At 35.4% G+C, this 11092-nt stretch overlaps 1 protein-coding gene across 1 annotated transcript; it reads left to right on the top strand.

Annotated features, from left to right (window-relative positions):
• On the top strand, window positions 1–7740 carry LOC117917453 (ABC transporter I family member 19-like). Its single transcript, XM_034833739.1, has 6 exons — window positions 1–199; window positions 441–601; window positions 5262–5313; window positions 5899–6035; window positions 6919–7005; window positions 7159–7740. Exons 1-6 carry the CDS (start codon window positions 52–54, stop codon window positions 7447–7449), a joined length of 876 nt encoding a protein of 291 aa, XP_034689630.1. The 5' UTR covers window positions 1–51; the 3' UTR covers window positions 7450–7740.
• Window positions 7741–11092: the final 3352 nt, after the last annotated feature.

Here is an 11092-nt window from a genome sequence, read left to right as displayed (position 1 = left end):
GACGACAAAACTTTTGACGTCGTCTAGCCGGGAGTTGGTGCAGTGACAAAAATGGCGATCCAGAGCAGCAGCAGCAGCAACAGCATCAAAGTCAATGGTCTGCAGTTCGCTTACGAAGGCCAACCACCTCTCTTCTTAGACTTCAACCTCCAAATATCTCCTGGTTCTCGATGCCTTCTCGTCGGCGCCAACGGATCCGGTACATTTCTCACCCGTTTGTTTCCCCAGAAATCAGTTTCTAGGAAATTTGAAAACTTAAATTTGTCCCAGAAATGCAGATGAGACCCAATGCGTGAATTCCTCTAATTTTGCACACAAAAAAAAAAATGTTGGGTTTCATGTTTGAATTTGCCTGGTGATCTGTGCTGAGGCTATACAAGAATTCAACTTCAAGACGACGTCGTTTTAGCTTCCCTTCAATTGTTGCTCGTATCTTGCAGGGAAAACCACTTTGCTGAGGATTTTGGCAGGGAAGCACATGGTTGGCGGGAGAGATGTGGTGCAGGTGTTGAATTGTTCGGCTTTTCACGACACCCATCTGGTTTGTAGTGGCGATTTATCCTATTTGGGGGGATCTTGGAGTAAAAATATTGGCTCTGCTGTGAGTTCTTTATCCCTGCTCATAATATAATCTAGCAATGGTTTTACTTCTGTTGATTTTTTGGGGGAAAAATATAATTAACTTGCAAGAAATCAAAGCTAATTAGGCAATTCCCCTTCCAACAATGTGGATATAACTTCAAAATTTTCAGAGTTTAATTTGCTCTGTTTATTTAGTGTTATTGGTTATGGCAATGGCAATTTATAGTTTTATTGCTTTGATTTGTGGATATTCTTTCATGATTTATGATACTTGCATATCAAGTTAATGTTTATTTTCTTTGATGTGTAAACACAGAAGAGAATATATTAATTAGAAAAAGGAAGCCTAGAGGGCAACCCAAGGCATACATCAAGTATACAACAGGTGCCAAAAGGCTAAAAAGAGCAAAACAAGAGAGAACAAAAACCTCATCCCTCCTCACCTAGAACCCAACCAATCAAAAAAGTTTATTAAAGATAAAAGGTCAGCATCTGTATACAACTTTGTCCAAGACCATAAACTACACACAAAAGAATACTTCAACCTATGTACTGAAAACTCTTCATTGTCAAACGCTATCCTATCTCTTTTTTTCCACACTACCCAAAAAAGACATGAAGAAGTTAGCTTCTAAGCTTTTTTGCTCTTCTTGCCCACCAAGGACCCAAAATAACCAAGGAAAGTCTCCCTTACCGAGCAAAGGAGAACCCAAGTCACCCCAAAGAGAGCGAATAATAACTCCCACAAAACTCTAGTCTTTGTGCAGTGGATTAAGATGTGATTAGTAGACTCCTCTTCGGCTAGACAAAAGAAACATCTATTAGCAAGGGTCCAACCCCTCCTTTTGAGTTGATCCAAAGTTAAAACTTTCCCCCACGAGGCTTCCCAAGCAAAAAAATCCACTGTGGGAGGAACATAAGGATTCCAAATTATTTTTCTTTAAAACCAAACTGTACTTCCCGGCTTTCCAGCACTGTAAAGAGACTTAATTGTGAAAAACCCACTTTTTGTCTTTTTCCAAATCACCCTATCCTCCACTTCTGCACTAACTCTCTTTCCTTGGATTGTCATGAGCAACCGCTCCACCAAGACTACCTCCCAATCATTGAAGCCCTAGAAAAACGAGGACTCCATCTCCCCCCCTCAACCGAAGGGTCCCAAACCTCCGCCACCACTCCTCTTTTGAAACTGCCAAAGCAAACAAAGAGGGGAAAGAGCTGCACAAAGCCTCATCTCCACACCAAGAGTCCAACCAAAATCTGATTCTTCTTCCGTTACCCACGGAAAAGACAATGTAGTTGCTCAACCGAGAACCTTCCTTTCTAATCTCCTTCCACAACCCCACACCAAATCCCTCTCTACCTTCCTGGGTATACCACAATGTAGTTGCTCAAGTTAATGTTTATTGAGATTGGGACGAACTAAATTTAGCCTTTAAAATATATTGGCAATCAATTCATTGTTTTAGGAGTTTATGCTGCAAGGCAAAGGTAAAAGTCTTTATTTGGTTTATGCTTAGGTTTGTAAGACATGACTGGCAGAAGCCTGAGAGCAGTCTTGTAAATTGTAGACATTCACTCTTTTTCTTATGTTGATTTTAAACTCTGTTTAGGGAGAAAGAAAGCGAACCTCATACATGGTTTGGGCTTCTGGTGATTCCTTTTGTTTTTACCATCTTGTTAAGATTTCTCTTAAAAGACTTTATTGGATTTCATGGAGAGTGGTGTATCATCATCAGCATTTACTTCTTGTTCAGCTCCATGTTATAATGAGGAAAGAGATGAATAATAGTAGTGACCAAATATATTATACTGCATAGTCCTGTTTATTTTATGGTCAGCCTCATGCTAATTAGATTTATTGCACTTAAACATTATGGCTGCTTTTGGCCACATAGATGGGATTTCTTTAACATCCCAACCATATGGATCTTGAGTTTACTATGAGCTTGTGGACTTGGAGCTTATGGATTCTGGGTCTGGTTCCTATTTTTTTTTTTTTTTGTATTTAGGGCAACTGAATTGTAGATTTTTAATTGCAGCCTTCAATTCTGTTCCAAGTCTCCAGTTCCTTGTAATCATACACAACCTAAATGAATTAGTTACCCTACTTCCATGATATTATTTTTTTGATAAGCAATGAAATATGTGTATATACAAAAAGGAAAGATGTACACCAGAGTACATTGGCCATATACAACGGCCACAAAGTGGCAAATCCATAAGAAAGAGAAACAAAAAACCACTCCCTATCTCTCTCAATATGATCCCAACCAATCTACAAAATCAATCAAAGGCATTGGGCCTTCCTTTATGTACATCCCAACCCAAGCTAATAGATAACTTAGGAACAACAATTTTAACTTATTCTCATAATGCTCCTTATTTTCAAATGTCCTATGGTTTTTCTCCTTCCACAAAGTCCAAAAAATGCATAGAGGACGTTCGCCAAACCTTCTTCCATTTTCTCCCTACAAAAGAGCCCTGTCAGCTTAAAATAGTTTCTAGGATTGTGGAAGGAAGCAACCTAACTACAAAAAAAAAAAAGGGAGAACAACAATTGCCTTAGAACCCTTGACATAGTGCAATGAAGAAGAATGTGATTGATAGATTCCCTTTTGATTTTACATAGATTGCATCTATTCACCAACAACCATCCTTGTCTTTGAAGCTAATATAATGTTAAAGACTTTTCCCCAATTGGCTTCCTAAGCAAAAAAGCTTGCTTTAGTTAGGACCTATGAATTTCAAATGATTGCCAAAGGAAGGGGTTGACCTCCCTGGCTCCAAGAGAGAGTAAGGATTTCATTAGAAAAAGCAACATTCTTTGACTCCTTCCAAATCATTTGATCGAAATCTTCCCTTTTCACTGGCTTATGTTGAAACCTTGAGAGAAATTTCTCAACAACTCCCTACTTCCACTCATTTAAGTGCCTAGAGAGACACAGATTCCAATAAACCCTTGCCCCTATCTCATCCCATATATTCACCACCCAAGAGTCTTTTAGAGAAGCTAAAGCGTACACGGAAGGAAAGGGCACACTCAAGGGTTTCTCTCTACATCATTTGTATTTGTAAAATTTCACCCTTTTATCATTTCCCACTTCAAAAGCAACCCTACTACTTAAGAGGTCCCACCCCTTCCTGCTTGCTTTCCATACTCCGACCTTGTACCCATCTCTTACTTTGTTGGACTCCTAACCCCTTCGTCCTTCCCATACTTCCCCTTTATGACATGTTTCCAAAAAAATTCTTCAAAAGCGAATCTCCTACTCCACTTTCCAAGAATAGCCTGATTAAAAGATGAAAGACTTCTAATCTCTAGCCCCCCTTACTCCTATCCATGCACACAATATCCCATCTTAGAAGATATGGCTTTTTCTCCAAAATCCCACCTCCTCAAAGAAAATCTCGTTGCAACTTCTCTAGTCTTAAACTTACCATTCTAGGAATAGAAAATAAGGACATGTAGTACATGGGCAAATTGGACATGTAGTAAATAAGTGAATCTCTAGTTCCATGGTATTCTTTTCACAGAATATTGGTAGAACTACATAGAGATTCTTATAAAGCATTTTTGTTGAGCATGCGTCTAATATATGATAATTTAGAAATGATCTAAATGTTGATAACAAGGACCTTGGTATGGGCTTGGGCATCAATGGCCTCATGGATTCAAGATGTGATGCAAATGCAGGAAAAAAGCCTTGAATGTATATGCACCAATCATGTTGTTGTTTTTTTTTTTTTTTTGATAGAAAACGACAAAGGGATATATTGATAAAAAAAGAAGTACAAGAGAAGGATGAGGAATCCTCCCACCAAAGAAAAACTAAACTACAAGGAAACAAATACAAGAAAATACAAAGTAAAAATAAGCAAACTCTCTAGGTTAGACCAATCATGTTGTTGCTTGTTCAAAACATTTCCATGTTTAGGTGTTTGAAAGAGAAAAGACGGCTAAACTAGGAGTTTTCTTGTCACTTAAGTTGGATAAGCCTTGGGTAGTGATGACAACAATGATGGTGTTGATTTTGCCGTTTGTCTAAAATGAAAATAATTCAACATCTGATTCCATCATAAATTTTCTTAGACGTTTTGCCAATTCTATGAGATAAAAGTTCATTAAAAAGATAGAATATTGGATAAAAGTTCTTTTAAAAGATAGGATATTGGAATAGAAAAGGAATGTCCACATAACAAAAGTTCAAAAACCATTTGACGATTAGAATCGGTAAGGTCCGTAAAGAGCATTTGCCCTTATTTTGCAAAATGTCCAAGACAGCATAACCTAGTCTTCTGCTTCTCTCTCTCTCTCACACACACACATCATGGATTCCTGCAATTGCAGAATCCATGTCATGTAATAAACTGAGAACCTCTTACTTATAGTGTCATCCACAAATTAAAATTGATAGCTAGCTGTTGCATCAAAATATTTGTCTGCTTATCTTCTGGTAAACTGATTTGTTTACTCCTCTATATATATGCACACAGATTTTACATACATGCATACATATATGTTCATGTACATGTAAGTATAATATGCTGATTTGATGAATGTAACAATCTAATTAGAGTTTTTCTAGATATGTACCTCTTTAATGTTTTCTCCCCAGCATTTCAAACATGCACTCGATGTACTCATTTTAAATTGAACCATCTTTGGGAACATTCAGGGAGAGGTTCCACTCCAGGGAGACTTCTCTGCCGAACATATGATATTTGGAGGTGGGCAATAAGCTATAAACTATAACTTTATCCTTTTTCGTGGTTCTATATATTGCAACATCATTTGTATTCATATCCAAAATTGATAGAAAAGGTTAAAAAAGAAGGAAAAGGATTAAGCATTAAGTACTTCTCAATTAGTAGAAGTGCCTGCAATTCTTCCAGGGAGCTAATTTTTGGTTAGCAACTTGGACCCTTTTTCTGCCTGAAGTTTTATATCTGACCATGATAAATATGGAGTGCATCTCAAATTTGAACTGTAAATTTAATCCTGAAAGCTTCAGCCTTGGTCGTGGTGCATATTTGCTCATAGATGGAGTTCATGCGCTTTACTGTATGGAGGCAATTTGTGATTGCAACTCATAACCTGGTGCTGCCTGAAGTTTTTAATCTCACTGACAATACATGTGGAGTGAATATTAAAATTTTGATTTTATAAATAACTATTCAAGCTTCAAATTGATCATGTTGCATGCATGCATATCTCATCTGCAACAATCTTGCCTTCCCTTGTTGAAACTTGTTGAAATCCAAAAGAAAGTCGAGCATGGAATATGCCTAACTTTTTGTCATTTTTGGTGGCAGTTGAAGGGATCAATCCTGTTAGAAGAGACAAGTTGGTTGACCTGCTTGATATTGATCTGCAATGGAGAATGCATAAGGTATCTGATGGACAGCGGCGTCGAGTCCAAATATGCATGGGTCTTCTTCATCCGTTCCAGGTAATTTCCCTTCATGGAAGATCTGATGGTTGTATGCTTGAGTTAGGGTCAGATTGGACTCTAAAATGGGTTGGATGATGAAAATGCAGGAAGATCTGATGTTAATCAATTACATATAGCTTCATAAAATCGTGTTATGATATTTTATGAATTGTTCAAAATTGCAAATGTAGTTTTATATCCCTTCTGTGTTTTGCTAATTTTAATTGACATAAAAAAGTTTGGTATTTAACATTGCACTACTTAAAAAGACATTTCTGTAAGTTTCACAAACAAAGTGAAGGCTTGTCGTGTAATATGTGGAACTTGTACTTGATTCACATTTAAGATGATTCCAAAATTGTGAAGTATTGGACTCATGTCAAAAGATCTACTACCTGAATTCTACTATTTATTTCTCCTTATTTCCTATTAGTTTATTAAGTATAACATCCATAACTCTCTCATAAGAGTAATAGGGTGTAATGGGATAAACCAACTTATTGATTATTAAGGTGAATAAATGAAACATAGCATGCAAGTTTTGTTTTTCAACCAGAAAACTCGACATTCTTTACAAATCTGCTCAAGAACCAAGTCATGAACCTGATATGGCATCAGTTAGATTGATTCTTTGGTAATAGCATATTTACAGATCTGCTCAAGAACTGAGCCATGAACCCAGTATGGCATTAGTTAGATTGATTCTTTGGTAATAGCATATCATGCAATCCATACTATTTGTGTTTGGCCGCAACTGTGTACACATTTAAATCTGTGTTATGTACTGTATGGGCATGCCACTTTGAATCTGAGATCTGTTTATAATAAACATATTGGTGAAATATTTTACAATTAATTTTGTCTCTAACTGGAATGGACATCATCCTTGAGAAAATTGCAGGTTCTTTTACTAGATGAAGTTACAGTTGATCTTGATGTTGTGGCAAGGATGGATTTACTTGAATTCTTCAAGGAAGAATGTGATCAGGTGTCCATTTTTTCATCTTCTGTAGCATACCTTAAACCTTGGTTCTTAGTCTTAAAGCACATCATTATTGACTGAAAGTTTCCTCAACCTCTCTTTTTCATTGAAAATGACCATAATTGATTTTTCTTTCCAATGTTGATATGTTAATTACAGCGAGGAGCTACAATTGTGTATGCAACCCATATTTTTGATGGGTTGGAGACATGGGCAACAGATCTGGCATATGTCCAAGAAGGCGATTTAAGGAAGATTGAGAAGTTATCTGAGCTTGACGAGTTGAAGACCTCCGCCAACCTTCTTTCAGTGGTGGAGTCTTGGCTCCGTTCTGAAACCAAGTGTGAGAAAAAGAAACCCATAAATCCTCCTGCTCAAATCCAAAGAACACCCTCTCCTTTTGATTCTTCACCTTTTAGATCATCCAGACACATGGCCTACTACCGTTGATTTCTCAATTTGAGTTCTTGCGTACCCCCTAAATCTCAAAACTCAAAATCCATCATAAAAAAACAATAAAAATAACTATTAATGTTTGTTTTACACGTTTGAATGGTATAGTTATTATTCTTTTTAAGTAGCTTCTTAGAGAAATGTTGGGCTATTATTTGTTGCCTGTGGTTTTTTTGGTACTAGTTGAACTCCATTTGTCTGCACTTTGCTGAAACAGGCCCCATAGACCTGGTTCAGTGATGGCATAGGCAAATTATGAAGATAATATTAACCCCATCTTTTTTTTTAGCTACATTGCTTTCTTCTGGGCATGTGACCAGGCCAGATAGGCAGCCAGGGCCTCCCATCACAATAAGCCTTTTTCTCCCCCTTCAGTTGCTGTTGGAACACACTCTCCAATAGGGGTGGCAATGGGGGTGTTTTTCTTGGGTACTGTCGCGTCTTGCGGGACGAGTTTGAGATTTTTTTTAAAACCTGACACGGGTTTGGGTATGATTTTGTCCTATTCTGTTCCATCTCGATTATATATGAAATTGTTTTAATTAATTTGTTTTTCTTTTCCATCTCGATTATAATATTTATTTACAACTTATATTTGTTTTTAATAGAATTAAATTTTTTGAAGTACCGTCCTATTTAAGTTTTATGAATGAGGTTAGGATGAAGGAGACCTGTCCTAAATCCTTCCTGTTGCTGTTCCTATTATTAAGCAATATTGGTTAACCTCTATGGCTATATTGTTATAGTCACAATCTTGGAGTCCCACTTCATTTAAGACTTGCTTTCCCTTTGTAATCTATCCAAGCCTCTCAATCTCATTAATCCCATTTGAACGAACCCTGTTCTTCAAGTAGCCCAGTGAATGTCTAAATAGAGCAGGGAAACTAACTATTTGATTATGGTTTTTGAGTAGACAAACAGCTGCAATTGATGCACATCACACAAGCAGTTTTCAGACTTGGGACCTTTATTTTGTTTGTTGGATGATTCAAAACTAGATAGTTGTGAAGCAGAAGGACACCAGGAGAAATGTTAGCCAAATCCCACATGCAAGGTATGGGACTAACCGCAAGCAAACCAACTAAAAAAATAGTGTGATATACTGATATCAAGAAAATAAAGGCACTTAGGGCCTGTTTGTTTAGTGTTTTCAAGAACTGTTTTCTGTTCTTGAAAACAAAAAACACCAAAAACTCGTTTGGTTGAGAGAGTAGTTTTTGTTTTTGTTGTTCCCCGTGTTCTCAAAATGGCACTGTTTAGAGAACAACAAAATATTGTTTTCCCCGTTTTTTTTCTGTTTATAGAACAAAATTAAACAAAAAAAAACAATCTGTTCTCCGTGTTTTTTTTTTCTTCCCGTTCTCATCTCTTCTCCAGCACAGTCGCGTCGCCTCTTTCTTGATTTTTCCCCTTTCTCAGTTTTGATTCAGGGTTCGTGAAATTTAAATCCAATGGCACAATAGCAAAGAGATCCCTAAAACGGATCCAGAAAACACAAGGAGCAAAAGAAAAGCAATTTTTTTGGTTTTCCTTGGGGTTTTGCATGGATTTTCTCGGAAATCAAACGAGGATGAATTTTCCCAGAAATTGAACGGGCATGGATTTTCTTGGGAATCAAACGGAGGCATGGATTTTCTTGGGAATCAAACGGGGTTGCAGAAAAATAAAAATAAATAACAAGATTAGATTAGTACCTGGGAGGATTGAGAGTGGCAGAGGAAAATAGGGCCTTTTTAGGGTTTCTCTCGTCTGGAGGGCAACTTCAGAAAAGGGCTTCTTAATGCCCGTGTGAAAAAAGACCATTTCATTATTTTGAGAGAAGAGATAAAAAAAAACTTAACAAATCACGATAATAAGTTTATCTCAACTTAAAAATATGCTATAATTTTTCATAGAGTTAAAGATTAAATAAAAAAAATATTAATAAAAATGATTTTATTATGTTTGATTTATTTTTAAAAAATATAAAAATTATTTTTATTTTAAAATTAATAAAATAAATAATTTTTTAATTTAAATGAACTATATATCTAAAAATATTTATAAATTTATAATATAAAATTACTTGAAAAAAATATTTTATTAATTAGAAAAGAAAAAAAAAACATCTTTCAAACGTGTTTTTTGTTTTATTTGTTTTAAATTTTTTTTTATTAACTCAACCAAACATGTTTTTTTGTTTTTGAGAACAAAAACTGTTTTTTAAAATTCAGTTCCCAAACACAATTTTTTTTTAAAAAACACCAAAAATTGTTCTTAAAAACTATTCTCAAAAACTGTTTTCCAGAACAGTTTTCAAAAACAGCAACCAAACAGGCCCTTACTTTTCCACACTCAACCATTTTCTGAAGTCAAATCTGATGGCAATGGCTCTCCTGCCGGCCAGCCCTTCCCTAACACAACCACCTCCACTCAACTGAACCCCAGCTTACACAATTGTCCTTTTCATGATGATTTCCCAAAGGCGTTTTTAAGGACAGCGAGACGCCCTCCTATTATAAAAATGGTTTTTGAACAATTTTAAAAGTTAAAAAATTACTCAAAATGTTTCATAAAAAATATTTGATATGAGTTTGTTTGAGAGCGATGACGGGAAAATTAAAAGCGCTTCCTAAAATTTGGAAGTGTTTTTTATAAAAATAAACCGTTCTAAAAATATGTAATGGGAAATTACTTGTATGTAATTCTTTTAAAAATCATTATTTAAGAATATTTCAAACTAGAAAAGTTATAATTGAAATTATTTTTAAACGGGTTTTAAATATCTTGTAAAAATTGAAATTTAGTTAGAGAAAATGAAAAAAAAAAAAAAAGAGTGCTTAAACTATTCTTGTGCGTTGGTGCGTCTACAACCCAAAAATGGACCAGGGGTGGTCCCATAATGCCCATGTTGTAAGGAAGCCCCAAAAGTCCAATTCAACTCTAGTAGCCTGTACTGGCCTCTTACTGCTTTCATACTCAATTTCCCATGGGTGTTTTGGCTGATTGGTTAGGCCTAGGTTGGTCATTCCAACTCAACAATGGTACATGTATGTAACGTACAATTATCATTTCAAAAATTCATTTAAAACATCTTTATATCATACTGAATTTGAAATAAATTTTCTAAATTTGTGATTCCTCTGTGGTGCGCATGACGCACAGGGGGCAACTTAGCATATCAACGGCCACTTTTCCATACCAGCGCGGAATGTTCTGACATTATTTTTTCACCAGATCCAATGCACCCCTGTGGCATAAAAAAAAAAATAATTGATATTAATTATTATTTATTTTTATCATTAAAATATTTATTAAAATAATTTATATTAAAAAAATAATTATAAATTTTTGGATTGATTTATCAGAAGTCAAAATATATTATTTTTGTAGTTATTTAGATAATTTTATTAAAAGAAATTATTTTAAATTAAAAAGTAAATTTAAAAAAAAATATTATTTATGTTAAAATTTATAAATATTATACTATATTTAAAAAAAGTTAATTTAGAAAAAAAAAAAAAGAGAGAGGTAGAAAGCGGAAAACGTATATGAAATCGAACGTACACGTTAGAAAACAAATGAGAGAATCATGCGGACAACGAGGAAAACAGGTCTCCGTCTCGATATTTTCTGGGCATCCAAACACCGATAATGCCGG

This window comes from Vitis riparia, chromosome 7, assembly GCF_004353265.1.
Source record: "Vitis riparia cultivar Riparia Gloire de Montpellier isolate 1030 chromosome 7, EGFV_Vit.rip_1.0, whole genome shotgun sequence".
In the NCBI taxonomy this organism is placed as follows: domain Eukaryota; kingdom Viridiplantae; phylum Streptophyta; class Magnoliopsida; order Vitales; family Vitaceae; genus Vitis; species Vitis riparia.
The sequence above is the reverse complement of the archived record's forward strand: the minus strand, read 5'-3'. Positions and strand labels throughout refer to the sequence as shown.

Bases quoted from the DNA above. Each gene is read 5' to 3' on its own strand.
- LOC117917453 (XM_034833739.1), top strand. From the start codon at position 52: ATGGCGATCCAGAGCAGCAGCAGCAGCAACAGCATCAAAGTCAATGGT. The intron at 200-440 runs GTACATTTCTCA...CGTATCTTGCAG, and splicing joins CGTCGGCGCCAACGGATCCG to GGAAAACCACTTTGCTGAGG. The intron at 6,036-6,918 runs GTAATTTCCCTT...AGAAAATTGCAG, and splicing joins GTCTTCTTCATCCGTTCCAG to GTTCTTTTACTAGATGAAGT.